Here is a 24,700-nt window from a genome sequence, read left to right on the forward strand (position 1 = left end):
GGAGTATACCTCAAGACAATTACCCCTTCACTACGGCGTTCCCCAGGGATCCTCATTAAGCCCCACATTATTTAATATCTATATGAGGCCCTTGGCTGAGGTGGTGCTTCCCTGGGGAATAAAAGTGGTTACCTACGCCGATGACACCCAGTTGGTAGTCTCACTCACTAGCTCTGAAGACGGGACCTCTGGACCAAACAATCTGTCCCCCTATCTCACTAAGGTTTGTGAATGGATGGAAGCATCATTTTTTAAACTAAATGGGACTAAAACCGAGATCATGATCTTGGGTTACAAGGCTCCTCTGAACCTTAATCCATGGTGGCAGAGCTGCCTGGGTCCCCCTCCGACCCCAAAGAAACAAATCAAGAGTTTGGGAGTCCGGCTTATACCTCTCTAGGCTTTCAAGTGCAGGCAAAGAAGGTAGCTGCAACATGCTTTGGCTTGATTAGGACATTAAGGAAGGTTCTCAACCTCCTTCCTTCTGATTCCAGACGGCTCCTGGTGCAGTCCTTGATCATCTCTAGATTGGATTACTCCAATGCACTTTATCTTGGCGCACCGTTAGGCACTATCAAAAATCTGCAGTCAGTCCAGAACTGCGCTGCTAGACTTCTGGTCAAAGTCCCCAGACACAGCTCGGTTAAGCCTGCTCTGCGTGCTCTTCACTGGCTTCCGATTCAAGAGAGGATAGGTTTTAAGGCCATGTGTATGGTCCATAAATCCATCACAAACAACGGTCCAGATATTCTTCGCCCTCTCTTCGGCCCATACCGACCCTCCAGAACCCTTAGGTCCAGTGAACTCAATCTTCTGACAGTCCCTAGGATCAAGAGATATTGATAGTTTCTGATGTTGGTGACCAAGGGTTGCGGGTCGAGCCAAGATTTCAGTCTTCAGATCGCTCTAGGCTACTGACTAGGAGATAGTCTGTAAATCAGAAAAGGGGGCAAAACGATCCAGGTTGCAGTGATCCACCGGTGGGCTCCTACACTGCTGGAGACTGCACACACCAATCAGATCTTAGCAGGATTATTTTTGGTGGGGTCATCCACGTTAGTTCTGAGAAGACCAGAAAAACAACAATATAGTGTCTATAAATCTTTATTAAGCCCTACTCTAGTTTAGTACTGATGGCAAGCATTTTTGCAATAATAATTAAAACTTTTAGCACAGATGAGCACAACAAAAACGAAAAACAAATCCACAAAACAACCTCATGCTAGATTTAATTAAAAAAAAACCACTATGATACAGAATTGCGTCTTAAGTTTCTTCTTCTGCATGCCTTTACCGACACTGGCTTCTGCGAGTAATCCTCAGGATTATCCGAAGCACTATTCCATGAAGAATGGAATCAAATGGAGTGCTGATCTTTCAGTATGTTCCAGAACATAGCGATTCTCCTCCACAGTTAGTAACTAGAAGGTGTTTTAGGTCTTGCCTGCGTTGCAGCGCATGCGCTGCTCGCTTGCTAGGTCTCGCCTGCGTTGCAGCACATGCTCTGCACGCTTGCGAGATCTATAGTCATTGGTTTTCCATCGGGTTTCTTTGAAAGTGGGGTTGGTGACCGCCCAGTCTGCCTTAGGTCCCGCCCACTTGCCTAGCGTTGCAGCGCATGCTAACTGCAGCTCTTCATATTTTGTCCTTGCCTCACGCTCTAGCTCCCTTCTCTGAGAGGGTGGCGTCTTGTTTTCGGGTGTGGTTGCTTTCACTCAAGCAGTCAGTGACATGGAGGCTGGACTGGTTTTTGCCGATGCCAAGAACAGTAAGGGCGTGCATTGCCAGCGATGTGGCTCTACGGTGCTGCTGCCTCGCGCCGTGATGTACACTAGGTGCGAGGTGAGGGAATCGCACCAATAACAGTGTATTCCATATAAATGCATGCACAATAGTAGTAAGGGAGTGCTGCATGAGTTGAGGCGGAACTGGGACATACAGGAAAGGGTGCAGTATGGTAGAGATTGTAGTTGGGGCTGCATACTCAAGGGGTGGAGAGAGACAGGAATGGCGGGGCGCTTGTTCCACTGGTGGAGATTAGTGCCAAGGGGTAGTCTTGGAGGGTAGAAGATCAATATTGTTGTGTATGAGACGCTATTGTTATTGTCTTGTCCTACTCAGTTAGGAGTGATTGCAAGTTGTGCCAAGAGGAGCACCAGTCCCTGAATGTGTTGTCGAGTGTACGGATCATGAACAATTAATGGAAGTTTTAAAGTAAAAGACCGTCTTTGCATTAGATTTGGAAAAACACACGCTATGATCTACTAGATCACTCAGTCTTTGTATTTGTACCACGAGGCATCCAGCATATACCCCGTCGTCATGACTAGCAATCACAAAACTGGTCAATACAAATCGAATGAGGTATCGGCAGAGTGCAAAAAGATTAAAATAGGCTTTATAAAAATATAATTTGAAAGGTAGAGCGTCAGAAAATGATAGTCTTAATATGAGCCGGATGGAGTTCCAACACTGCTCTGCTTGTGGTGGCCAGATTAGTAAAACTATTTTAATTGAGGTCTTGCCTTGGATTTTCTGTCTCTCTCCCTCCGCACAGATCACACTATCAAGCAGAATGATCGTGACAGATATGCAGCTGAATTTCACAATTAAATACATCTTATCAAAACTCCCACCTCACTTATACAATTAATCAACATATTCCCTTTCATCTTTAAACCTCTTCCCAACCATAACAACCCCCCCCAACAAAAAGCATTTGCAATGCAATAGGTCACGAATACATGGCATTGTCAGTTACAAAGCCAATAGTAAAAATCTGGCAATTGCGAGACCTAGTGCATTGCAAATGCTTGTTTACATTGTGCTGCACAATTACTCAGAGTACAAAAGTAAAAATGTAAAACAGAAAAGAGTCGCTCCACTGCTGTCCCTAGAGCCTTAGATAGCTTAAGGCCTTTGCACTCAGTGTATGATGAGGGAAGCCAGGAAACAAAAGCGGCACCTGACAGAAGAGACCCAACTCTGGTGAAACCGGTCTTTGATTGCTAGAGTTACAGCTCGGAAAGGAACTGGCTTGGCTGTTCGGAGTGGCCTGTTCCTATTGGAGAAGGACTAAGGACGATTGCAAATAGCAGAGTTCAAAAGGAGGAGGTATGGTGGAAAAACTAGGAAAAAGTGGACTGGGGTGTGGTCCCAAGTAATTACTAGTGGCTGATATCAGTTCAAGTAATTCATCCATCACTTTTTTTCTTTACTCTGGTTTACTTCAACTGAATTTATAGGAGAAGAAAGTCTTGTGGTATTTGACGCCACTAATCTAGTCCTTAATAAAACAGTAAAATCAGTTGAGTAGGTTGTGTGAGGGAGTGACTGAACTAGGGCAGAATATGGAAGAACAAATCTACTGACAAAAGTAGTCAAATAGATTTTATTGAGCAGAGCTACCATTTCCGGGAGCGTATCAAGAGAGTATTGGTTCCAGGGTAATATGAGGCCAAGAAAGAACTCTAATCCATATTACTGTGAGCTCAACTGAGAACAGAAAAAGCAGCAGAAAAATGTGACGATGGTAACAAATGAAGTCCACAGCATTGCAAAATGTAGAAAACCTCAAGAAAAACAGGGCTTGTTCAGAAGAGCACACGCTTAGTAAAAGATACTGTTGAAGTAAGTCACATGAAGTGAATGTATGCTAGCTGCAGGCTTAAAGGATTCTCAGTGCCAAGAAAGGAGAAGTTCTCATCACACAGCAAATGAAGGCCCTGCTGTTTCTGAGAAAGATGATGTTCTAATGAAACTGGTCCCCATATTATCAAGCAAACAATGGTCCTAGCAGGGAACACTTTTAACAGGAGGTCTACAGGACACAAGACTTGCACTGAATCAACCTACCCTCGTTGATGTGAAGAAAGGAACCAATAGGAGAGCATGTCCGAGGAGTGCAGTGTGGGAGGGTTCACCGTGCACATACTTCCTGTCGTATGGCTATGTTTACTAGTCCTCGCTTTAATCTGCTGCTCTGATCCATCTGCCTCGCTTAGCCGCTCAATACCCCTTAACTCCAACAAGCCCAATTTAAGTCCTACATTCCTTATATCTTTACAGACAGCAGATTAGAAGCACATCACTGCTCTCAAGTGAGGAAAAACATCAGAAAAATAGGAGGAAAAGAGAAATCTGCCATGGGACAAGTCTCCTATATTTGCAGAAAGGACTGTTGTCGGCTTCTTTTCGTTATCTTGAATCTACTCTGAATACCCTGAATGTCTAAACGCCCAGCTCCGTTGCACATTGTCAAAATACAACTGAAACACATTTAATTAACTGTGACATTTTAAGCTAAAGTCCAAACTAAAATTGACAAACATTTCAACTGAACACTGTTTTTCAATGCTTCATTACTTGTCCACTTCCGAGTTCATCCTGGTTCCGCCAACACTTACCAGACATCAGAGTGAAGCCAGGGCCGAGCTGCATGAGCCCTCCAGAGGACATTGTGCCTGCAGAAGTTTTCAGAATTGTGCCATTTGCACTTGTGATAGAGTTCGAGCTAGAAACGGGGGCCAGGTAGTTGGTGATGGGAAATGAATGACCACTGCTGATCTGCATAGAGGTGGAAGTGGTTGGAGCAGTTTGGATAGTGGATGTCCCAGGCAAATTGGTGACTGTAAACGCAGGCTTTAACGAGTCCTAGGAGACAAAAATCAACAAGGAGGCAGATGGTTAGTAGGCGCGAAAAAGTTGCAGGAAGTTTACAAAAGGAGAACGGATCTCAAAAAATGGTGGTGATGGAAGGGCTACGTATCAAATCAATTCCCCAACAAGTTAAAGTTCAGAAATTTGTATAGCGCACTACTCACCCAGAAGGTCTCAAGGCGCTTCGGGGAAGGTGGGTGCATTACTTATCGAATAGCCAGGTTTTTAGCTGCTTTCTAAAGGAGAGGTGGTTCTGTGTAAGGCGGAGGTGAGTGGGGAGAGAGTTCCAGGTTTTGGCCGCTAAGTAGGAGAAAGATCTTCCTCCCATGGTGGATCTATTGATGTGCGGAATTGCCGCAAGGGCTTGATTGGATGAGCGTAGTTGGCGGGTGGGTGTGTAGAAGGAAAGTCGTTTTTTGAGGCATTCGGGTCCTAGGTCGTAGAGGGTCTTGTGTGCGTGGGTGAGGAGACTGAACGTTATTCTCTTGTTGTCGGGAAGCCAGTGGAGATCTTTCAGGTGACCGGAAATGTGGGCTTGACGGGGGATGTCGAGTAGGAGTCTGGCTGAGGCGTTTTGGATGCGTTGTAGTTTTTTCTGTAGTTTGGCTGTGGTTCCGGCGTAAAGGGTGTTTCCATAATCTAGTCGGCTAGTGACTAATGCGTGGGTGATTGTTTTTCTTGTTTCAGTGGGGATCCAGCGGAAGATTTTTTTGAGCATGCGTAGGATGTTGAAGCATGATGTAACGGCGTTGACTTGTCTGGTCATCGAGAGGGAGGAGTCTAGGATGAAGCCCAGGTTCTGTGCGTGATCTGTGGGTATGGGTGCTGTACCCAGAGCCGGTGGCCACCATGAGTCGTCCCAGGCAGAGGGGGACGATCCTAAGATGAGGACTTCCGTTTTGTCTGAGTTTAGTTTTAAACGGCTGTTCTTCCTCCATTCGGCTACTTCTTTCATTCCTTCGTGTAGATTGGTTTTGGCGGTGTTGGGGTCTTTGGTGAGGGAGAGGATTAGCTGGGTGTCGTCAGCGTAGGAGATTATGTTGAGGTTGTGTTGTCGTGCGAGGGAACTCATGTACACGTTGAAGAGGGTGGGACTGAGTGATGATCCTTGTGGTACTCCGCAGATGACTTCGGTGGCCTCCGATTTGAATGGGGGGGGGGGGGGGGGGGGGGGGGAAAGAGGCGGACTCTGTTCTTCCGGCGAGGAACGAGATGATCCAGTCCAAGGCTTTTCCATGTATTCCGACGTTGTTGAGGCGTTGTATGAGGGTGTTATGACAGACTGTGTCGAAGGCGGCGGAGAGGTCAAGTAGGATGAGGGCAACTGATTCTCCATTGTCCAGTAGCGTTCGGATGTCATCCGTAGCAGCGATGAGGGCGGTTTCGGTGCTGTGTTTGGCTCGAAAGCCGGACTGTGAGGGGGTCGAGTGAGTTGTTTGATTCAAGGAAGGGGGCGAGCTGGCGATTGACGGCTTTCTCGATGACTTTGGCCGGGAAGGGGAGGAGTGAGATGGGGCGGTAGTTCTTGAGTTCAGAGGGGTCCGCTGTGGGTTTCTTCAGAAGGGCGCTGAGTTCAGCATGTTTCCAGCTTTCTGGGAAGGTAGCGGAGTTCAGGGAGCAGTTGATGACATTGCGGAGGTGGGGTGCGATGATGGAGTCTGCTTTGTTGAAAATGTGGTGTGGGCATGGGTCAGTTCGTGAACCTGAATGGATAGAGTTCATCAGACGGATGGTGTCTTCAGTAGTGATTGGGTTCTTGGCACAGAGGTTGAGAGAGTGCTGTTTTGGATCGGAGGTGGGTGGAGTGGGTTGTTCTTCGGATAGGTTTCCAAAGCTGTTATGAATGTCGATGATTTTGTTGTGGAAGAAAGAGGATAGGGAGTCGCAGAGGTCTTGGGAGGGAGTGATGTCGTTGGAGCCAGCGGTGGGGTTGGTAAATTCTTTGACGATATTGAATAGTTCCTTGCTGTTTTGGGCGTTATCAAGTCGATCCTTGAATGTTGATTTTTTTTTTTAGATCTGATCAATTGGTGGTGTTTGCGGATGGCATCCTTGAAGGTGGTCAGGTTGTTAGTGGTTGGGTTTTCTCTCCAGGTTCTCTCGAGGGTGCGACATAACTTCTTGGATTTCTTGAGGTCATCGTTGAACCAGGGGGCCTTTTTGTCACCTTGTTTGATCGGATGTTTTTTCAAGGGTGCTAATTCGTCAGCGCTGTGGGTGATCCATTGTGTGAGTTGGGTGACAGCTTGGTTTGGGTCCGATGATATGGCAGGGGGGGGTTTGGTTAAGTGATGTGAAGAGTTGGTCGGTGGTGATTTTGTTCCAGTTTCTTCGAGGAATAGGTTGTGGTGGGATGTGGGTCGTGGTCTTTTTGTAGCTGAAGTGAACGCATCTGTGGTCCATCCAATGGAGAGCTGTGGTGTGATTGAAGGAGATGTGTTTGCTGAAGGTGAAGATAGGGTCGAGCGTGTGTCCGGCAAGGTGGGAGGGGGTGTCAACAAGTTGTTTGAGTCCAAGATTGGCCAGGTTGTCCAGAAGGGTGGTGGTGGTGTTGTCGTATTTCTTTCCCAGGTGGAAGTTAAGGTCTCCCAGTAGAATGTAGTTCTCGGAGGTGAGGGCATGTGGGCTGATGAAGTCAGTGATTTCTTCATTGAATTGTGTGCGGGTTCCTGGTGGTCTGTAGATGAGGGTGCCTCCAAGTGTGGTCTTGGGGTCGGTGTGGAGCTGGAAGTGAAGGTGTTCGGCGGTCACGAGGTTATCAGAGTTGGTCGTGATTCGGATGTTGTTCTTATGGACGATGGCGATGCCTCCTCCCGGTTGGTTGGTGCGGTCCTTTCGGATGATCTTGTCGTCCGGCATGGCTATGGCGATGTCAGGCGCTGATGAGGCGTTCATCCAGGTTTCTGTAAGGAAGGCGACGTCCGGTGAAGTAGTGTCGAGTAGGTCCCAGAGTTCAGTGGCATGTTTGTGGATCGATCGGGTGTTCAACAGGATACACTTCAGGTGGTTGGAGACGGAGTTTTGTTTGGAGAGGGAGGAGCTGGCATGGGTACTGATGCAGGCGAGCTTGCATGAGTGGCATGTGAATGGTCCGTGGGTATGTCCTGGGGTAGATATGCAGCATTGTGGAGAGCGTCAGGGGTTAAGGGCGAGGAGAGTAGCGGCGTCATATGATAAGTGAGTGGGGTGGGTTTTGCAAGAGCGAGGGGGTTTGGCGCTGGGCGCGGTCCAGGCGCGGACGGGCATAGACGGGCTTTCCTTTGGCGCACCTTCGGCGCGCATGGGGCGCGACCGCTGCGCGCAAAAGCATCTGTCATAAATGGATGGTGTAAGGGGAGGGGCGAGGGAGGGTCAGCTGGGAGGCGGGAGCGTGGTGGGGTGACGGGCTGGGATACACAACAACAAAATGGCAGCGAGCCAAAAGGGAAACAGGACGCACTATGTAACTAGCCACAAAGCGCTATGGAAAACAATGCTGGCAGCAGAGCGCTATATCAATTACTGCACATAATGTTATATCAAATTAATTCAGGCACCAGAACGCTGCTTGGCAACAAGTATGTCTATAATGCAAGGCACGCTCAGAAAAGCGCTAAGATACCAGTCGGTAGGGAGGGAGGGGAGCGACCGCCTCTGATTGAGTCAGGAATGGTCACTGCGTTGGAGCGGTCAGGTCAGCTCCTATATTCCAGTGGGAGGGAGGGTCAGCTGGGAGGCGGGAGCGTGGTGGGGGGACGGGCTGGGATACACAACAAAAGGGAAACAGGACGCACTATGTAACTAGCCACAAAGCGCTATGGAAAACAATGCTGGCAGCAGAGCGCTATATCAATTACTGCACATAATGTTATATCAAATTAATTCAGGCACCAGAACGCTGCTTGGCAACAAGTATGTCTATAATGCAAGGCACGCTCAGAAAAGCGCTAAGATACCAGTCGGTAGGGAGGGAGGGGAGCGACCGCCTCTGATTGAGTCAGGAATGGTCACTGCGTTGGAGCGGTCAGGTCAGCTCCTATATTCCAGTGGGAGGGAGGGTCAGCTGGGAGGCGGGAGCGTGGTGGGGGGACGGGCTGGGATACACAACAAAAGGGAAACAGGACGCACTATGTAACTAGCCACAAAGCGCTATGGAAAACAATGCTGGCAGCAGAGCGCTATATCAATTACTGCAATTAATGTTATATCAAATTAATTCAGGCACCAGAATGCTGCTTGGCAACAAAGCGCTATGTTAATGTTATATCGAATTAATTCAGGCACCAAGTCCAATAATCACCTTTAAATAAAGAAAAACTAGTCAGAGGGCTTTAATGGGAATAGGACTCTGCACAACTAAGGTACGAGCCAGGAAGAAAACAGAGGACTTGCCTTTAACTACAGTTGTTCAGCATTGCTTTGTTCCCAGATTCACATGCTTGAACTATTCCATCAAGCTAGACAACAATTTGTATCAAATGTTACCACAGCAGAATCCCAATCCTGCAACACACACTAAAGCATGGAGAACATCTTTAGATTACCAAAAGACCGCTCACCTCATTCTATGCCCCAAGGTGACCAATCGTGTGGACCGACTAACTGTTCCAACCCTCCTCCTGCTGTTACAGCTCAGCTCTTGGAGTCACTGGCAGCCTCATGAACAGGGAGGAGGTTGGGACAAAGTGAATCTATGAAAGGTGACTGCTGAACTACTGTACTTACAGGGGAATGACTTTTCTTCTCCAGCACTGAATCTATCAGATTCACATGCCGGAATCAAAGATTACCAAAGAAGTAAATTGAACAAAATTAATAAATCTATGGAAATGAATCTCACCATGATGAAATAGGTTGTGTAGCACCACCTGTCCCACAGTTCTAAACAATCTAAACTAAGCCTCAAGGCAGTAATGCTTCGTAAAGCTTTCAGATGAAGCACGTCGCAGCTTTGCACAGGTCCACGAGTGGAACTCCAGCAAACCATGTTGCTGTAACTCTCATAACTCTTGGTAGCAAGATCTGAAATGTTTCTTCAAGCTCGATGATGCAATGTAAAGTGGTCATACAATCTATGGTTAAAATTCCTCCAGGTCCTTAACGGGTTGCATGAAGACTCTCACTGCCAATCAAACTGCTCTTACGGGAAGAAGAAGCGGCTCCTGGCTACAAATCACACTCGTTGCCAGCTCCTGGAGATGTAGTCCTGGTTACATGAAGCTGTGGTTTGAATATGCAGGTCTTGTTCTCGAAAGGGATGGGCCTCCTACATACACACGATGAGTGGCGTCATCAACAGAGGCTCTTCCTAATGACTGGCGAGTTGCTGCCACGGAGTCTCTTTGCTACTGGAATGGGCACATTCACAAAAGGCCTTGAGGCACCAAGAGAATGTATGTTTTCGAGCGGTGATCTGATTGAGAGAAAGTCTCAGACTAGGATTAGAAGTCTTTTGCAGCGTTCTCCTGAGGTAAACACCTTGACAGTATTCAAATCTTCCCAGGTGAGATTTGGTTTTGCAACATTTAAGGTTAATCCTAGCTGCTGGAAGTGGCTGAGAGTTTCTCGAATTTAATCTTAAATTTCCAGGACAAAAATTGATACCATCTATGCCTCCTTTCCAAATCACCTGACCGAAATCAATGAACAGGATGTACCAACCGTTGCACATACCAGCTGCCACGGTTTCGGCCCTTTTTCAGAAGAGGAGGTAGAAAAGGTCATGCTTGAGGTCAAGTCTGGTTCTCCACTTGACCCTTGTCCACATTACATTTTCTCCCAGTTAACCCCTGTAATATGTCCAGTAGTTACTAGAGTACTCAATCTCGCCCTTAGTTCTGCTGAATTTCCAAATTCATGGAAACAGGCCCTAGTCACCCCTTTAATAAAGAAGGCTGGAGCAGACGTAAACAATCCGGCCAATTACAGACCAATATCCCAGCTACCTTACTTATCAAAGGTTCTGGAGAAGTTAGTCAACAGAAGTCTTTCCACATTTTTGGAAGCAAATGGTCTGCTGGATGATTCACAGACAGGGTTCCGGACAAACAACAGCACCGAAACTACACTCTTAGCGGTGACAGACAGTATCAGAACCAAGGTGGATCAGGGTAGAACAGTCGCACTGATACTCCTTGATCTATCAGCGGCTTTTGATACCGTACCCCACAATCAACTATTGAACATCCTGGCAGAGAAAGGAATACTGGGCAAAGCATTAGGATGGCTACAATCGTTCCTAGCGGATCGAACCCAATCAGTACGCTTGGGTGACTACACATCCCCTCCACGACTCATAAAATACGGAGTTCCCCAAGGGGCGTCATTGAGCCCAACTTTGTTTAATGTATTCGTCTCCTCGCTGGCAACCATTGGCAAAAAGTGGGGTGTCGAAATGTGCTCCTATGCTGATGACACTCAGCTGATGGTCACCATTGATGGAAATGAAGACTCCAAAACTAGATTGACGAACTGTTTGACTGAATTGGCAACTTGGATGCAGGACCACTGTCTTAGACTAAACGCCGACAAATCCGAAATCCTACTGTTCGGCAGAGGTACACAGGCCTGGGACAACAGCTGGTGGCCAAGTGACTTGGGTTTGCCTCCCAATCCCACTGCTAAAGCAAAAAACTTAGGAATAACACTGGATAGGGACTTATCCATGAAATCCCATGTTTCTATAACTTGTGGAAGGAGCTTTGGACTTCTGAAGTTGCTTAGACGTGTCTTCCCCTGGGTGCCAACGGATTGCAGGAAAACCTTTGTCCAGTCACTACTGATGAGTAGGCTGGACTACGGTAACTCTGTATGTAGGAATGGCAGATTATCTCTTTTCTAAATTACAGTTGGTTCAGAATGCCGCTGCCAAAGCCATCTGCAATAAAAGAAAATATGATTCAGCTAAAAGTTGCATGCATGAGCTTCATTGGCTCCCAATGCGGCAACGAGCCATTTTTAAGCTGTTGTGTATTTCTCATAAGGTACTCCACGGCTCAGGCCCCACCATCCTACACGACAGGGTCAGATTTCATAAACCCTCTAGACGCCTACGATCTATGACGTTAGGAAGAGCAGTTATCACCCGAGCTCGTACTGTCAGGATGGGAGAGCGGGCCTTCTCTCACATTGCGGCAACAAAGTGGAATGAGCTACCCCCTAAAATTAGAACAAATGACTGCTTTGTCTCATTTAAGAAACAACTGAAAACATTCCTTTTTCCCAGGCTAGATCAATAATCTTCAATCAGAGCTGATGTCAAATCACTTGCAACTTTCTTCAGCGCCGTGATGTCCTTTCAGGATGAATGTTAGCGCTTTACAAATAAATAAATACAAATACAAATACAATACTAGACAATTGTCAGAGTATAGGAAAGATTTTACCCCCAAATCAATTCAGATGGTCTGTCACTTGTGCCCAGCATTTTGTAAAAACCCACTAGTGAAATAAAAGGCCAAATTATAGGGGATAAATTCAAAGGGATTTAAATAACTATAGTACTATTACTATTGTGAAACTTAGTCTTGATTAATTTGTTCACAAACCTTGCGTCTAAAATAAGGTACCCCATCTCCTGACTTTTGATAAGAATGAATCCAAAATCAGAATCCTTGAGAAGGTTGGAGTCTTGGGACACCGTCAACTACGTTTTTGGGGAGGAGCTTTAGCATTTATAGTGCTCCATCTGAAGATGGATTTTTTCCTTTGGAGGCCTGAGGTGACTTTATAGTGAACTCCAAGTCTCTGCCGTATAATATCCAAAACCTAGTGGCCGCAGGTGACGTTGAGCAAGGCTGAAAGCACTACCAAAAGGAGCAGGAGGCGGGCACCGTGAAGTTCGAATCCGTAAATTTCGTCTTTGCCTCTGGTGGAAGAGTGTACCTCATCCCATCTTTTCCGGCCTGTCAAAGGAGACTTTCTTCCCTGCTGGGAATGCACCTAGCCTGGATGGTACAATTTGGGCCTATACTGATGAAAGTTGGTGTGGTAATACCCTTTGTTTGGCCAAATTGGTACAGACCATCCAGGGGAAACCTGTATTAGGCTTCCGACAGAATGATGTGCTGCGTAGCTATCCATAGGTTCTTTGCAGGGCTCCGGAGAACATCTGCTGGAAGGCGGCCTTGTTAGACCAGTCTAGCAAAGCAGCGAGAAAGACTGAATATCCACGTTCTCCTATTAAAATGGCTCTGGCCTGGGTGCATTTCCAGACTGGCAGTTTATTCATAAAGTAGGCTATTTCATGCCAGAGAGGTCTATAGTAGCAAGATCGCTTGGCAGAGGCATTGGCAATTTTCCGGATGTTGCAGCAAATACACCAATACATTTGTTCATTGCATCAAGATTACTACTCTCTGAGGTAGTGCTGTACAAGGTGCGAAGGGTTCTGTAAAGACTTGTGCCGCTCCACGAAGTGATAGTTTTCATTTGATTCAACTAACAAATCATGGGAAAAGCAGAGGCCTTATTTTCCACAACACATGCCGCCAATGTTGATGTTCTGGTTGGATTTTCCATAGCACATGGATCTTTCTTCTGCAAAGAGTCCAAGATGGGATGGCTGTGATCAGTTTCATTGCAGTATCTCTAAAGTGAAATGGAAGATTAATTTTCTTGTTCAAGCCTGTTAAAACTTCTAGGCAGGTCGATGTAGCTGTGTGGCAGGGGATCTTGGGTAATATCCTCGAAAGGAACATATGGCATGTGGTCGTATGTAGGCCATGGGTCATCCCCTTGTCACGTCAGTCTTCATCAGTCTGATTTGGACCATGGTTATCAGAGCCACAGGACTGGTCATCTATGTCTTGCAAGTGTTCAAATGAGTGAACGAATGAGAGCCTGCACCCTGGAGAAGACCGCACTGGACATACTCATACTTCAGAATCTATAGGAGACATATCCAGGATTCCTGCCGTAGCCTGGCCTTTGCTAACCTATATAGTGAAAAGTCCCAGCCTGCTACCTGACACGGCTTGCTTTGATGCGATCTTGTGGGGCTCCGCACCTGTGGCTCCAGTGTTGAAGTGCACGAAATGGCAGAGCGAACTAGACTAGAAAATAATGGACGGCCAACGGAGATACTGCTGCTCAGCTATTAAAAAGGTCTCTCTGCAGGGCAGTTTCAGGCTAATCCAATTTCGGTTTATACAGCAATTTGGTCATAAACCTACACTGATTTGACTTAAGGGAGGTCACAACCTGCCAGCGATGCTAGGGACCAGTGGATTCCTCCACTGGCGGAGACATCCCCTGCCACACATGTATACTGGCAAAATGGTTTTCTTGAAATAAGCCAGATGGTAAATGCGCAATGGAACCCGATTATGCAGTGGCACTTTTAAGATATCTGAAGCTTATGCCGCAATCTGTGCATGAGCTTCTAGATTTAGTGCTACTCTTAGCGGAAAGGACAGCAGCAATGCAATGGGGGAAGAGGAACCCCTGCCCAACAGTGGCAGACAGGACCAAAGGCTAGATATATTCAAACTCGATGTCTGGTCATTTCACATTACTTATGCCATCCAAGTTGAGACCAAGACATATGGACACTGCTACAAACCTACCTGGCAGAACACACAAGACTAATGCAGGGTTTCACAAATGGAGAATTTTGTATTACCTAACCTAATGACAGAAAATTGTACTTGATTAAGCACTGAAAATACTAAGCAATTAATGTCCACCCCAATACATTGGGTCCTTTGATGTTTCTCTGCCAACTTGGAAGCTTACATCACCGACTTTTGCAATTGGCCCCGTTACTACATCAGTGTTAGTTTGCTGTTATTTTACAGTAATAAAGCCTTAAAGATTTCATAAGATCCAGAACTGTGTTTTACTAAGTGCAAAAAATCTGCAGAAATCTGACCCACTGGTGCACAGGGAATGATGGCTGTTCCTCGTCACCTTCTCATGATGGTGCAGTTCATTGCAAGGTGTTCTTGATCAGCTTGCATGAATTGCATTTGTGAGACCTCAGGCAAGTGCGCAAAAGAATCTTCTCCCTGTGAGCAATAAAACTGTCCACAGGAGCCCCAGTATCTGGCTTAGACCAGGCCCCTAACAAAACATCATGAAGCACTTCACAAAAGAGCAATACCAGCTCAACATCTGATTGGCCAGACTGAAAAATTCTAAAGAGGGGGGTATGTAGACTTTGTCACCTATTGAAGAGAAATCTAAACTACAGCCATCCTTTCCAACATGTCTGCCAAAGAAGAGTTGTCCTCCATGGCCAGGCCAGGAAATTAAAAGTCAGAAGCAGGGGAAGACTTTAACCTGCCTGCTTCCATCAAATCAGCAATCCAACAACTATCCACAATAGTAGATCAGCAGGCATTGGCTCTCCCACGCACACAAAGCACTCCACGACATATTTCCCGAATACCTCAACAACCGCCTCACGTTCTACACTCAACACGCAAACTCCGCTCCGCCAGCCTCGCCACCATCCCACGGATCCGCAGAACCACCACCGGAAGATCATTCTCCTACCTGGCGGCCAGGACATGGAACTACCTCCCTGCCCACCTACGACTGACCCAGGACCACCTCACATTCAGGAAACTCCTCAAGACCTGGCAGCGCCTTGGGAACCCTATGGGTGAGTAGCGCGCTCTACAAATGTATTGATTGGCTGCAAAAGCCCAAACACTTTCACATTTTCTTCCAAAAATTGCTTCACCAAACCCGAATGTATTGGCTCTTTACCAGACATCAATCATCGCCGGTCCAGCATTGTACTGACACCAGGAGAAGACAGTGGAAAGGCCTCTGACTGCTATGAACAGAATGAAGCAGGGGAGGCAGACGTCTCAGAAGCGAGCCCCAAATGATAATGCACTGGCATCAAGTCAGTCGACTGGCACAGCAGAGCAAGCCCTGAAGCAGAGCTGGTTGGTGCTGCAGGTCTGAAACCCGAAGGGCTGTGCACCTGCGATGTGTATAAGGACCCAAGTTCTTCCGAGGGGGAGAACCCACCGGCGCGGGCACAAAGCACCTCTCACCGCCTTAGGGCCCAAAGCAGCTTCAGGGAAAGGTGAAGACCCAAAGATGGCTTGGAGAGCACAATAATCTCTCATTTGGGGTAAATTTGCCCCGGCTCCAGGAAGGCACAGGAGAGGGACTTTCACAGAGTCCTCAGCTTGAGGACGTGAGGAGCCTTTGGAAACCACGTCGTGAGAAAATGAAACCAGGACATGCCACGACTATCATTTGTGACACGACTCACAGCTGCATGTTGAAAACGAGCGACGTCTACGTGCACAGCTCAGTGAAGGGACCATTGATTGGGAAGAACGAGATCAGTCAGATTCAGAGGATTTCGACAACCGAGCCGCCAGGTGCTTCATCAGTCTCTCCCGCAACGCCCTCTGCTTCATTTGTTGATAGGCGTCGCACTCCTTGGAATCGTGGTGCTCGCCCAAGCCCCACATACACATAGAATGAGAGCACAGGACTCAAAGTTTAATACCATAAGGCATATAAAAAAGGCACACTGATCAAGATGAAAAAATGTCATAGAAGGCCAAAAGAATAGCTTCTCCTGATCCATGTTGTAGCGCGGAAAAGAAGAACTGACATTGCGTTGAGGAAAGGCTTATATGGACTGTCAACGTCACATCCGGTGGAGGACGTCACTACAGAGTCGCTAGACACCCTGAACCAACACGCAGAGATTCCGCTGGAAAAGATTTCCAGATTTAATCTGGCGACTGGGGAATTCTAAGGTAAGGAATCTGTGGCTAGATATCTCTGTAAGATGTGATCGATCGCACCAGTTGCTGTCGTCCAGATCTGAGATTTGGTGTTCTGGAGATAAAAGACAGAGCCTATCACAGCCTCGGTATGGATTAAAGCTTCAGCCTTGGAACCGCTATAATGATGTCCGAACCAGATGGCAGAAAAAAACAATCTAACAAAAGGAGCTGAGGAACATGTACAACGCACACCGGAAGAGTCACTATACCTTGTGACTTGAAGACTACTTCAAAGAAAAACAACTTGTAATCATCCGAGCCCAACACTAGATGGCAGGATAATGCTAAGCATATTAATCTACAACACTACACGCTACGAATAGATGCTTACAAGGTAAGTAACATTCTTTGGTGTACATGCTTATTCTGATCTATAGCGGTTCAGAGCTGGTCAGTGTGACAAAGCCACCTAGATAGGTCTTGAATATTCTGGTTGGATTCGATTTGTATGGAGGAAATGTCTAGACAAGAATAAGTTGGTATATGTATTTTATCTGGTGACCGGCAGTGTTTCTGCTTACTGCAGGGGTTTATGGAGAATTGGTTCTTTACATATTTTGCCTTGACCCTTCGTGCCAGTCAGTTAGGAAAATAGGTGAAATTATAGGTGCATCTATTTTCAAGGATTTTTTTTTAAGTGGAGTCATTCTTTAAAGTATATTCCACGATAAGTGGCTTTCTTTATTATTGACAACTGGACAGCCCTCACTACAGAAGACACCGAAGAAAATGAAGTCAATTCACTCTTGAGCCCCCATCGACCCCTGCCCCCACCACATCTTTAACAGAGCCGCCGACACGATCATACCCATGCTCCACCACACCATCAACCGCTCCCTGGCGACCGCCTCGTTCACCGACTAGAAACACGCAGAGGTCAACCCCCTTCTGAAGAAACCCTTGGCGGACCCCACCGACCTCAAAAACTACAGACCCATCTCCCTGCTCCCGTTCCCAGTGAAAGTCCTCGAGAAAGCCATCAGACAACTCGCCACATTCATCGAAGAGCACAACATCCTCAACTCCTCCCAAACCAGCTTCAGAAAAAAAAAAAAAAAAACACAGTACGGAAACCAGCCCTCCTCCCCGCAACAGACTACATCCGCACCCTACTGGACAAAGGAGAAACAGCAGCCCTCATCCTCCTCGACCTCTCAGCGGCGTTCAACACAGTCTCCCACTGCACCCTACTACACAGACGCCACAATGCAGGGATCCATGACAAGGCCCTCTACTGGATTCGCTCCTTCCTCGCTGGCCGAACGCGACGGGTCAGACTCCCCCCCCCCCCCCCTGACCCCGCCCCCCTCTTTCCTCTCAGACCCTATATACACACACACACACACACACACCTGTGGAGTCCCCCAAGGCTCCTCCCTCAGCCCTACGCTCTTTAACGCCTACATGGCTCTGCTCGCCTCCATTGTCAGAACCTACAGACTCAACATTGTGTAATACGCGGAAGACACCCAACTCATCCGCTCCCTTTCCAACGAACTTAACACTGCCAAACACAATGTTTAAGGCATGGAAGCAGTCGCCAAATGGATGAAAAATAGCTGCCTACAACTAAACACCAACAAGACCAAAGTATTTATCATGGGCCCAAACACAGACACCTGGAACACCTGGTGGCTCCCCACCCTCGGAAACCCGTCCACCCCCACGGACCACGCACGCAACCACCCCCACGGACCACGCACCCATCATGGACTCAGAGCTCAAAATGAACAGCCAGATCAACTCAGTCTCGTCCTTCTGCTTCCTCACCCTCCGCCTCATACGCAAGACCTTCAAATGGAACCCCCTTGAATACAGAAAGACTGTCACTTACACCCTCGTCGCCAGCAGACTAGACTACGGCAACGCACTCTACGCCAGAACAAAAACCTCACCCACAAGCTACAGAACATCCAGAAGGCCACCGCAAGACTGGTCCTCAACCTACCAAGACACGGCCATATTTCCCAGCACCTGCGCACACTCCACTGACTCCCCATCAAGATTAGAGTCACCTTCAAGATGCTCACCCACGCATACAAGGCCCTCCACAACACCGGACCAGCATACCTGAACAGCCGACTCAAATTCCACGCACCCCAAAAGACCCTACGATCAGCCCAGCTCTGCTACGCCGTGGTCCCCCGCACCAAAAAGGCCAGATTGGGAGGTCGCTCCTTCCTCACAGCCAGAGCCTGGAACACCCTTCCACTCCACCTCAGACAGACATCACTCCCCATCTTCGCAAGAAACCTAAAAACCTTGCTCTTCGACAACCCCTTTATTGATGCACCTGCACCCCCACCCCCTTGAGGCCCTTATGGGTGAGTAGTCGCACTTAAACACCGGACTGAGGCTTGTTGTAGAAGTGGTGGCTTTCTACTTTGGCTCTGCCAATGAATTTTTCAGCTGTTTAGTTGCATTTCATTTTTTCACTGATACCAGATACACAGTTGTTGCAGTTTTCTTTACTTTGCTGAAGAGCTCCAGCTCAAGGGTTTGATGCTTTCGTGGTACAGACCATACTCTAGGTGGAGTATTGTTTATATGCTACGGTGAGCATTTATAAGTGTCACTTTATCGCTCCTACTTTCTAACGTCCACCCAATGAGCCAAAAACAAAGGAGCTGAGGAAAACGCACTATACACACCAGAGGAATCACTATACCTCGTGACTTCAAGACCGTCAAAGAAAAACCTGTAAAAGTCTGAGCCCAAAACTAGATGGCAATATAATTCTAAGCATATGAATGGACGGCCAACACATGCTACGAATACAAATTTATTTATTTATTTATTGAGAGTTTTATATAGCGCGAACAAGACCCGTGGGTATCAGAGCGCTTCACATAAAAGTAGCTTAAATATTAACAAGATGATAATCATTGAACAAACAGATAGATATGAGGTAGATAATTATATGGCTATAGTGAGTGCTTAAGTAACTACATTCCACTCAAGTTCGTCGATGATAATACGAATTAGCTTTAAAACATGAAGGTTATGTCATTTGTCCTTTTCGTCATACCTATGAGGTAGCGGTTATATAGTTTAAGAATGTGAGATAGTTGTATAAGTTAGCTTTGACATGAGGTAGCAATTGGTATACAGTTTAGATACAAAAGGAAAGTCGACAGTATCAGATCATCATTTATCTTTCATCTAATTCACGGCAGTCCTTCCCTTCCTGTTAGAATTCGATCTCATAGTGAGACATAACCTTGTCTATATAAGGTATTTACTTGGAGGCAATGAATTCCAAATCCTGGGGGCAGCTCCTGAGAACGCTCTGTCATAAGTTTTTTTCTTTCTGAATATGGCTGGGCGCAGCACCAACTCTTTGGCACTCCTGGTCGGTCTGTTACCTCCTGATAGCTCAATTTTCTTGGATAGGTAACTAGGGGTATTGTGGTGGAGTGCTCTGTGGGTGATACATGCTATCTTCAGTTGAATTCTGGCCTCATAGGGTAGCCAATTTAACGCTTTTAGGTGAGGAGAGATGTGGTCAAATTTCCTAGATCCGGTGAGGAGTCTCGCCGCAGCATTGAGGCAGGCTTTTAGTGGTGCTGTGGATGTTTTTGGTAAACCTGCTAAGGTGGTGCAACCATAATCAATCCTGGAGATGACTAAATATTGGATTGCCAGTTTCAGATCTGCTTCAGAGATGAATGGTTTCAATTTTCTTAGGTAGTTCAGGTGGAAGCGGGCGTTTTTTGCCATTGAATTAATATGGGTTTTCATGTCAAGACTCGTCTAAAGTGATTCCAAGCGATTTAGCTGAGTTGACTAGAGTCGGGGTGCAGTTGAGCGCAGTCACCAACTTGGTCCATTCCTTTACTTCCGTACCACACTTTGGTGGGGAGATTAGTAAGAATTCTGTTTTTTGAGCATTTAGCTTCAGATGATTGGTCGTTAGCCATTGCAGTGTCCTTTTTAATGTTTCATTCATTCGCTCAATGTCTTCCAGGGAGGTGATCTTTATATATATTTGCGTGTCATCCGCATACATATGATAAGATATCTGTGAGTTTGAGAATTGTTGTAAGAGGTTCAACATACAAGTTAAACAGATCAGGGGATAGTGTCGATCCTTGTGGGACTCCGATTGAGTTAGGGCAGGATGGTGAAATTGAATGATTGACCAGGAAACGTTGTGTTCTGTTCCGTAGGAAAGATTCGAACCATTTCAGCACATTTCCAGATACTCCCATCCTGTCTTGTAACCTGGCCAGTAAAGCTTCATGATTTACTGTGTCAAATGCCGATGACAGGTCCAGAAGAATTAGCAAAAAGCATTTTTCAGCTTATTCAGTACAGCCTCTGAAAACCCAGATTGATGCAGCCATGCACATCTGAGCAGCACTTGACTAAGCCATAGCTCTACCCACTGAATCAGTGGTGTCCATACACACATTTCATGGTGAATTAAGCCGCTTCACTGGGCATCTTGTACCACTTGAAGGAGTCCATCCTTGGCTTCCTCTGGAAGAGAAAGTAGCAAATGTGCCACCGAGTCCCATAAAGCATGAAAAAATCTTCCTAAAGCACATGCCGCGTTTAGCAAGCTCAAGGCTGAACTGACAGTAGAGAATATATTTCTCCTACCGTGTTCTAGTCATCTGGACTATTTAGTGAAACCAAGGGAAGGGCACTAGGTTCCGGCGAAGCCGTAGCAGTCTGTGCCAGCAGTCCTTTTGTGGTGGAATGATGCAAGAGACAGACTGGGTCCCCAGGAGCAGGTCGATGCCTATGGGCTACAGCCTGGGCAACTGGAGCTCCCGCAACAGGTTTCGCCCAAGCTTCTAACAAAAGGTCATATAGAGACTCGTTATAAGGAAGTAAAGGCTCCACTCCTGTCTCACCTTGGTAAAGAACATCCATTAAAGAGTCTGTGCATAAATCCACTGAGGGAAAGTGGCAATTAGACTACAGCTGCTCTCCTCAATACATCAGCATGAGAACTCACCTCTGTTGCCATACCAGGTGGAGAAAGTAAATCTGAAACTGGAGGACTCAATCCCATTATCCTCGCACAGTTCAGTCAGCCAATTTTCCTACAAAAGAGCCAGGACAGGACTGCCCAAAGGGTCTTGACACCCTACAGTCTCTTCTTCACCTTCAAAACGGTGTGGTCTCGTAGGGAAAACATTGACAGGCTTTATAAGGGCAGATGGTGAGTTGTCTAAAGCAGAGAGCTGCATCAGACATCATTGCAGCGTAGTATGGACGTCAGAAAGAGAAATGGTCTCAGCATGGGTCGGCGACGCTGAGGTAAGTGGCCGAGCCAACCCAGACGAAGAAGTGAGAGTCCCGAAGGGCTGTGAACTGGCTTGAATCCGATAACTGATTCAGAGGATCAAACTGTCATGAGGGCGATCCCGCCGGCAAGGATGCAGTCAGGGCACCTCTCCCCTCCTTGGGGGTAGAAAGCACTCCAGAGAGGGGCTCAGACTTTATGCAAGGAATTGTAACACTCCTGCATTTGGGCTAGAGTCACCCCGGCTCAAGGAAATTTAGGGAGGAGCGGGGTAGACTTCTGTGAATGCTCTGCAACCGAAGGCTGGGAGACTGCGTCGAAGACATACTTACGTTTCGACCGTTTGTGCTTCAGAGCCTCCTTTGACATCAGAGGCTGCCTCTCATGCAAAAGGCCAATCAGTCTCTGGATTACAAAAAGGACTGACACAGTGCCCCAGATAGTCGTGCCCCCAGAAGCTTAATGCAATGCTCTCAACACCTTTGGCCAAAGACACCACACTCCTCCAAGGCACCAGAAACAGTTGGTATGGGGATCTGTGGCAGACCTCAGTCTGCCACAAGATCCACAGGGTCTAAACCCTGAAAACAAGCATTTGCAATGCAATAGGTCTCGCATTAGGAAAGTGAGTTATTGGTCTTGTAAATGACAATTTTTTTATTTAGGTGTTTTTGAAAAAGCTAATTAATAGCTTTGTCATTTACAATGCCAATAGCTATAACTTTCGCAAATGTGACACCTATAGCATTTGTAATGCAACATGTTTTGTATTTACGTGACTTAGATGTATTGATATTACAAATATCAATGGCATGTAATTTATTTTAATAATTAATACTTAAATAAAAGTGATTGTCATTTATAAATGGCAATAGCTTAAACTTTTGTAAATAACTTGTGAAGATTATGTTGTGTATTTTATTGTGACGAAAATCCAAGAACAGAAGTGAAATATTAACATCTTTGTGACATTTGTAATAAAGCTTGAAACATTGAAAGAACATATTTGGCCGAGTGGTGCTGTGGGGGAGCCGAGTGGTGCTGTGGGGGAGCCGAGTGATAATGCGGTGGTGCAGAGTGGTAATGCGGTGGTGCAGAGTGGTAATGTGGTGGTGCGTGGTGGTGCAGAGTGGTAATGTGGTGGTGCGCGGTGGTGCAGAGTGATAATGCGGTGGTGCAGAGTGATAATGCGGTGGTGCAGAGTGATAATGCGGTGGTGCTGAGTGATAATGCGGTGGTGCTGAGTGATAATGCGGTGGTGCTGAGTGATAATGCGGTGGTGCTGAGTGATAATGCGGTGGTGCTGAGTGATAATGCGGTGGTGCTGAGTGATAATGCGGTGGTGCTGAGTGATAATGCGGTGGTGCTGAGTGATAATGCGGTGGTGCTGAGTGATAATGCGGTGGTGCTGAGTGATAATGTGGTGGTGCCGAGTGGTGCGGTGGTGGTGCTGAGTGGTGCTGAGTTATAATGTGGTGGTGCAGAACGGTGCGGTTGTGGTGCTGAGTGGTGCGGTGGTGGTGCTGAATGATAATGTGGTGGTGCTGCCCCCTTCTCTCCTTGCCCTAAAGTGAGAAAAGACAGCCCCTGCTGCTGTTACACTCTAAAGAGACCAGGGAAGCAGGAGGCTCTCGATTGGGACCTCCAGTATGGTCAGGGGAGAGAAAGTCACTAACTACTCTTCTGTTGCGCTTGGCCAGCTCTCGCCTTTGCTACTCCAGTTATGCTTCTGCCATAGCATGAAAAAGACAAGCAGTTCCAACACTGGCCTAGTCCCTCAGTCTCCTGGGCAGCTAACAGAAGGCTGCTTAGAGGCTAGGGGAAACTATCTTCAGGAAGAAGCTGGGGCAAACAAACAACAATACCAGATCCCGCAGTGGAACAAATGCCTAGATTTATATGTGCACCAATACCAGCAAAGGGCAGAGAATTCAGTTATTAATGGTTTGAGGTATGGTGGGGTTGGGATTGTGATCAATGATATCCTGGAAATGTATGAGCATGCTGACTAACACTCAGCAGCTTGGTGCTAAAGTAGCAACATGTAACATGATACTGAATGTGCATTGACTCCCTGATTTCTCGTTGTTTGTATTTTTGTCTAAATAAAAAGTTATTGAAAAAGAAAAAAAAAGATACCAGGTTCCAACTATTCATGCAAACAGGATACCTTCAAAACTGCCAGTATTCCATCTTGAGCAACCACAGCTTGCAAAGACAGCCACAGGCGGTCACATCTGTGCACCTAGGATATCCTTGAATTAAGCCACAGGGCTCCAAATCAAACCTTTTACCTCCGAGTTAACCCCAGATTTGTTGTATACACGGGTTTTCTCATACTGCCAGGGTAGATGCTCAAGCAGGTTCTTGCATGCCTACAGCTTGGAATACCCCCCCTCCCTCCCAGCGGCACCCTCTGTTACCACATCCTTGGGGAGGGGGGTGGGAGGTGCGCTCAGCTGCATGCTGCGGTACCATCCTCCCAGGCCAGCAGGCTCCAGGCAGAATGGAGCTTTAGAAGGACCTCGGTAGGGGCATAAGGCAGGCCCGGCGGTACAAGAGGGCCCCAAACGCTTACGGGGTGGGCCCCCATTCAGCCCAAGATCAATGAATACCAGTGAGATATGGGAGACTCTGGGGCCCCATCACTTAGCCTTGGACCGAGGTTCGCAAAAATGTTAACTGTGAATGCACACAAAAGCAACAATATGCACAAATATCTCAAAGTAGTAATCTGTATTTGATGGACAAATTGAGTAAACGTGTTCGGTGACATTCAAGCAGCTGGATAGGTCCCTGTAAAATATGAGGCAATATTTTAAGACAAGCATGACAAAGTGTTTCTAAAATCAGGAAAAACCGAAATGCAAACCAGTTTTGAACATAGCGAATACCCATTTGACTAATACATCCATGCTCTAAGATGTTATCTCCTTTGCAAAAAAAAAAAAATACAATGGTGTAAAGAAGTACGTTAGAAGTTTAAATATCTCACTAACATCTTGGATTAAGTAATTTAAAACTAAACAGTAAATGAATACAT

At 46.7% G+C, this 24,700-nt stretch overlaps 1 protein-coding gene across 4 annotated transcripts in view; it reads right to left on the reverse strand.

The window, feature by feature from the left end:
* The window catches only part of SRF (serum response factor), a 225,252-nt gene that overhangs the window by 81,413 nt on the left and 119,139 nt on the right, over positions 1–24,700 (reverse strand). For all 4 annotated transcript variants that reach the window (XM_086948774.1, XM_086948777.1, XM_086948775.1 and 1 more), the window contains exon 3: positions 4,407–4,653. In XM_086948774.1, the coding sequence (XP_086804900.1) occupies positions 4,407–4,653 (247 nt within the window). The remainder of the gene's footprint in view (positions 1–4,406; positions 4,654–24,700) is intronic.

This window comes from Lissotriton vulgaris, unplaced genomic scaffold (genome assembly GCF_964263255.1).
Source record: "Lissotriton vulgaris unplaced genomic scaffold, aLisVul1.2 SCAFFOLD_375, whole genome shotgun sequence".
NCBI classification, from domain to species: Eukaryota; Metazoa; Chordata; class Amphibia; order Caudata; family Salamandridae; genus Lissotriton; species Lissotriton vulgaris.